This window comes from Daphnia magna, linkage group LG10 (genome assembly GCF_020631705.1).
Source record: "Daphnia magna isolate NIES linkage group LG10, ASM2063170v1.1, whole genome shotgun sequence".
Classification (NCBI taxonomy): Eukaryota; Metazoa; Arthropoda; class Branchiopoda; order Diplostraca; family Daphniidae; genus Daphnia; species Daphnia magna.
In genome coordinates this window covers 5,232,518-5,238,601 of record NC_059191.1, presented here as the reverse complement: position 1 = coordinate 5,238,601, position 6,084 = coordinate 5,232,518, and the positions used below count along the sequence as shown (strand labels likewise).

The 6,084-nt window shown below is 50.3% G+C and overlaps 1 protein-coding gene across 1 annotated transcript; it reads right to left on the bottom strand.

Moving 5' to 3' along the window:
• Window positions 1-375: 375 nt before the first annotated feature.
• Window positions 376-5,816, bottom strand: LOC116932463. The gene is made up of 4 exons (XM_045180535.1): window positions 5,496-5,816; window positions 5,408-5,441; window positions 2,906-5,332; window positions 376-2,849 (listed from the first exon to the last, which is right to left on the bottom strand). The coding sequence occupies exons 1-4, from the start codon at window positions 5,814-5,816 to the stop codon at window positions 376-378; spliced, it is 5,256 nt and encodes a 1,751-aa protein (XP_045036470.1).
• Between the last annotated feature and the right edge of the window lie 268 nt (window positions 5,817-6,084).

The following is a 6,084-nucleotide window of genomic DNA, read 5'->3' as shown; positions in this document are numbered from 1 at the left end:
TATTCTCGGACAATGGGTGAGGGGGAATGAGGATGAAATGACAAAGAAAATGGAGGGCACCTCACTTCGAGGTCTCGACGCAACACGTACAGGAAAATAGATACGTGTACGAAAGGGAAGCTAACCTCACTTCGAGGCTGGAGAATAGCACTAAGTTACAGTAGTACTAGGGAAAAGGACTCAACGTGGGCGTACACCACATAGGGACTGACTGGTGTCTAACTGCTGACTTCCAGCTTACTCTTCTGACTCTCGTCTCAGACTGACTGACGCCATTACATATCATACAAGTTCAATACACAACAATACTAAAACGCGGAAAGAACATGCGGGAAATGGAAGCAGCGGACCATACTCCCCCGAATCGGATGGTCGTTAGGGCGATCCAGTGGATGAGCCGGTCTCCAGCAGAGCTAGCTGTCCAATTCCTCGTCGAAATAGGCCTCTCTCAAATTGAACGTCCACGACACGAACTAATCCGTCAGCTCCGGGATAGGTTTTCGTAACCCTTCCAAGATTCCACTGGCTTCTTCTCAAAGAGCTGTCGATTTCGAGTACCACATCTCCAACAGCAAAATTAGGTTTCGGGTTCTTCCATTTGGAACGGGAAACCAAAGACTGCCAATAAACTTTCTTCCAAATGTCCCAAAACAGATTGAGTACACGTTGCAAGTATCTGTATATCTCTAGAGGTAGGGCGTCCTCAAAGTGGCCGACGGGTGGGCACGCCGTGTTGACCCGGTTCAGAAAGTCGGCCGGAGTTAACGGTCGGAAATCGGCTGGATCATTGCTCGCGGCTGTCAGCGGTCGCCCATTCAATAAGCCGGATACTTCGTATAATAAAGTACGTAACGTTTCTTCAGACGGATACTGCAAGTTCAATTTCTCTGCATCTAACGCTCGGTAGAGTGCCCTTTTAGTCGACTTAACGAGGGATTCGTGAGCCCCGCCGAAGTGTGGCGTTCTGGGAGGTTGGAATTTCCATTCCATCGGCTTGCTCCGGATGAAATCTGCTAACTTTGGATCGGCGAATAGGGCTTCAGCTGCTTCTCTCAGTTCACGTTCTGCTCCTACGAAATTGGTCCCGTTGTCAGTATGGAAAACTCCGGGTTGACCATACAGACCAATGAATCGACGTAAGATGAGGAGGAAATCATCTGAAGATAAAGACGTCACCAATTCCAAATAAACGGCGCGGGTTACCAGGCACGTAAATAGAACTCCCCATCTTTTGGCGGTTCTATTTCTAGACAGGCCTACGTCCAGTGGACCGAAGAGATCGCAAGCTGTTCGGGTGAAAGGCGGGGTTCCTGCTTCCAAACGTGATCTGTGAAGTTCCGCCATGAGCTGCTCACCCGGTTTGGCTCGCTCTCTTCGACAAACGGTGCATTCCCGACGAACCTTCTTGACTAATTCCCGACCACGGGGAATCCAAAAGTGTTGTCTAATGAAACTAATTTGGTAGTCAGTCCCGACGTGTTTGAGCATCAAGTGGAAAGCCCTAACAACGTTCACGGTAAACTTATGTCCTGCTGGGAGTACAGGAGGATGAATTTCTTCGTAAGGCAGTTGAGCGCGTCCAGCTCTACCCCCTAGCCGAATTAATCCGTCCTTTCCGAGTATCGGTGATAACGTTAACAGACTTGAGGTGGAAGGGATCCACTTTCCCTTCTGTAGACAACTAAGCTCTGCAGAATACACCTCCTCTTGACACCGTCGTACAAGTTCGAGGAAGGGGTCTTGCAGCTTCACCAACGCTGGGATCTCCTCAACTGTAATCTTCATCTTCTCCCAGTCCAGCGCCGACGATTCGCACTGGACCACGTTAGCACGAACCGGCCGAATCTCTTCAACCTCCACCATCCAGGGCAGATCAGCTGGCCAACGATCTTCGGGATGTTGTAGGAATTCTACGCCACACCACCAGTAAGACGGAAAGATCTCTTCTCCGAGCGTGGAACGGGTCGCAACGTCTGCCGGATTAATCTTACCTGGCAGAAACCTCCACTCCTGTGGCTCTGTCAACGTTTGAATCTCGCCTATACGGTGACTGACGTACACTTGGTATTTGGATGCAGTTGCTCTGATCCAGTTTCGAACGGCACTGCTGTCCGTCCACAAATAACGTGCGTGAATGGTACGAGTTAGAGCCATTTGTACGGTACGCACCAATCTAGCCGCCAGCAAGGCTGCGTTCAATTCGAGTTTAGGGATGGAAATCGTCTTTTTCGGAGCCAGCTTCGTCGACGCTCGTACATGTCGGACTAACACCGTTCCATCGACGTACACGTTTCTCAGGTAAACCACTGCAGCGTACGCCTCTTCTGAAGCGTCTCCGAAACTGTGCAACTCCGTCCGAACGATGAAATCTTCCCTCTCGAATAGACAACGTGGAATCTCTAAGTCGTTGAGCTGCTTCAATGTCTCGAACCATTTCTTCCACCACTGCTCTGCCTCTCCGGTCACCTCGTCGGTCCATTGAAGCCCTTGGATCTGAAGCTCTTGGAGTTTCACCTTCGCCTTTAGTGTCATGGGAGCGGCCATCCCCTGCGGATCGAATAAGCTCGCCGTCTTGCTGGCTAATCCAACTCGCGTAAAGACCACCGTATCTAAGCCACTCACTTTAAAAGTGAGCACGTCGGTAGTAGGATTCCAGTAAACCCCAAGCACCTTTTCTTCATGATCTCCGTCAAGGGAACGTTCTTCAACGAGACTAGCTTTGACATCGACGGACAGCAGGTTCAAGAACTCAACGGAATTTGAGATCCATCCTTGGAGATGTAGATCACCCGCCGCCAACGCCTCTTGAACTCCAGTCGCTTCTTGAATGGCAAGGTGGATTGTCTTCGCTGAACTCAAATAATCGTCCACGTACATCTTGTGTTCAATGGCTTTGGACACGAACGAGGGTCCGGCAAAATCAGCTGCTGCTCTTCGAGTAGTGGCGATTGCAATAAATGGGAACAGGTGGCCCCAAACGGTAGTCTCCGCATCTCACATACTCGCGATTCCGTCTCCCCTCTTTGGTTCCACAGAAAACGAAAATAACGTGAGTCTTCGGTCCTAAGACGGATGCGACTGAACATCGCCTCTACGTCGGATGCCCAAGCGATTTCTCCCTCACGAAATTTGATGATGACGGACGTTAACGAATTCTGTAGTGCTGGACCACTGTGGATGCTGTCGTTCAAACATCTTCCATTGAATTTTGCTGCGGCGTCGAAAACGACTCGCCATTTTTTACCCTTTTTCACTCCGTGATGAGCTAGGTAATATTCCGGCGGACTATCGGATGGATCTTCGACGTAGACCGCATATCCCATCTTAAAATTCTTCTCCATCGACTGGCGATAGTCTTCTTCAAATATGGGGTCTTCGTAGAATCGGCGTAGCAGAGATTTCATTTTTTTCTCTGCCAGACTTCGGTTATTCGAAAGGTAAGGCTCCCCGGTTTTCCACGTAATAGGGACCTCGTATCCCACGTCGAATCTTCGGGTGCCTGCCTCCAGTATCTGCACTGCTTGTTTCTCCGACTCGGACATGCCGGGAATCTGGTGTTCGGTGCCGAATTCTTCACTGTCACAGAATCGTTTCATCTGCTGAACTAGAACGTCTACGTCCTCGTCTGCTGCGAAAATGGCATGGCTCTTAACTACTGCTTCCAGGAGTCTACTTCCGAGGACTCCACGTACGATCCAACCCAACCGTGTAAGTATTGCAGTTGGCTCTAACTTCTTGCCGATTCGGGATTCCAGGGCAGTCGTGAAGTGAGCTTGATCACTCCCCAACAGAATATCCACTCTCCCTCCGCTTGGCTGCAACGGAAGGTCTTGGAGATGTTTCCACCTCTTTTTCAGTGCACTCCATTCCAGCACCGGAGCTGGACTCGCCACTGTAGGTAGGGTAGAACCCTTCAGTGTTTCTTCTTCTCCATCGAACAAACGGAGTCGTACTTGTACACGTCTGGATGCATATTTACTTCTCACGCCTCCGGCACCGTCGACTGAGAGCGTGTGTGGTGTCCCATCTAATCTCAGCTTCCGGATGAAACCTTCTCGGAAGAGAGTGCTGTCGCTCCCTTCATCCAGGAAAACATTGGCTAGGACGATATTCCCGTCGACGTCGTACACTTGCGCTTGGACCATCCCCACTGCTGTCTTGATTTGCGTCGCGTTGCACCGGGCAGTCGCCGAATTGGAGCCGTTCTCTGGTTTAACGTTCACATCGTGTAAAAGAACGTGATGCCAGTGCTTACACCCAGTGACGTTGCAATGTTTCTTGATCTTACATTCTCGTGATGTATGATTTGTCCCGAAGCAGTTGAAGCATAATTTGTGCCGCATACAAAAGAGCAGCCTGTCTTTACTGGTCAGCTCCTTAAACTGGGCACAGGTTTCCATCGGATGTCGGCCTTCGCATTTGAAACAATAGAAGGGTGTGGCTGCTTTCCCACCGCTCAGATTTCGATTACTGTCAGCATTGGCCGCATGCGATCTTGTGGAATACCTCTCCTTCGGTCGTGGTTGAGACTCTTGTGACTGTTCTTCTGCTATGGTATAAGCGTTTTGATAAGCCATAGCTCTCTGACATAGCCAATTGCCAAACTCATTCAGAGAACGTCGTTCCAGATCACCTCCCCGATCGGTGTTCCATGCCAACCGGTCGGCAAAGGGCAACTTCAGACATAAACGTTCGATCACGTCCGCCGTCGCGGATTCTCCAATTCTGGACAAGTCGTAAAGGAAGGTACGGGTCTTCTCAGCAAATCTTCGGAAGGAGCTAGGATCCTGCTTGTAAATGCTGAGTTTCTCCAGTGCTTGCATCAAGGCAGCGCGCATGACGTCTCTTCTTCCGTAGTTCTCCTTTAAACGACCCAACGCTTCGGCATATGCAGATTCACCTCCTCCGAGTCCATAGACCACGTCCAACACGTCGCCTCGCAGATGCCTCTGTAGTATCGCCAACTTTTCTGCCGGGGCCTTCGGGGTATCGTGCACCAGGGCGCGAAAGAGGTCTATCCAACTAAACCACTCCAACGCCTTTCCATTGAACTCTCCCAACTCAGCTCTGATGGAAGAGGACGCGCCAGAAAACTCTCGTCGGGTGGTGTACAATCGGCCGTCCCGGTAATGGGGCTGAATCTTCCTGTCTGCATAGCTGGTGTCCTTCAACCCACCTACGGACTCTGGACTCTCCTTGTTCGTTGTCCGGTGTCGTAGTATTCCTTCTGGCCAACTCAAGTTGTTGAAGCGCTTCTCTGGCTGCATCTGCTTCATCGGAGGAACTGCTCTCTTGCTGGGAAGGGTTAGGACGTGAACGTGCTGGAGCTGGGCTGTGGCGAGAAGATACAGGAGCTATACTATGATAAGACGCGGCCGGCGTAGAAGACGGAACGGCCTCTGGCTACCATCGGCAAAAATGCTTCTGTAGGCGTATCCTGCCTTTTTTTTTTCCAATATTTTTTAAAATCTAACTCTACCAACCAACTTTTGTACGTAGTTCAGGTGGATATCGTGTTGCTTGTCGACCGTGGCGTCGTCCACCACGTCGATCAACTGCTGCTGAAGCTTGCACGCGGTGTCCAGCAGGGACTTGGCATGGTTGACTAAGCCTTGTATAGCTCCTCTAGAGCCTTCTGCTTGAATGATGTTCGTGATCTTTCTACACGTTCTCGTAATCTGAGAACGTATGGCCTTGCATGTCCGTTGTGTTACAAAGGGATCGTAGGTCGTGGGGCTAACAACGTCTGCTTGCCTAACATCTGGCGGCGCTTGAGATGCCGTTGCTTCTCCTGGATTCGCCGTGGATCCGACCATGATGTTCCTATGTCCTTAAACGTTGACGATTCGGTTTCGCTCCGGTTCGAAGGACCAATGTTCAATAGTTCGGGAGTAAGAGACCGGTCTAATCGTCAAGGATATGATTGTATTCTCGGACAATGGGTGAGGGGGAATGAGGATGAAATGACAAAGAAAATGGAGGGCACCTCACTTCGAGGTCTCGACGCAACACGTACAGGAAAATAGATACGTGTACGAAAGGGAAGCTAACCTCACTTCGAGGCTGGAGAATAGCACTAAGTTA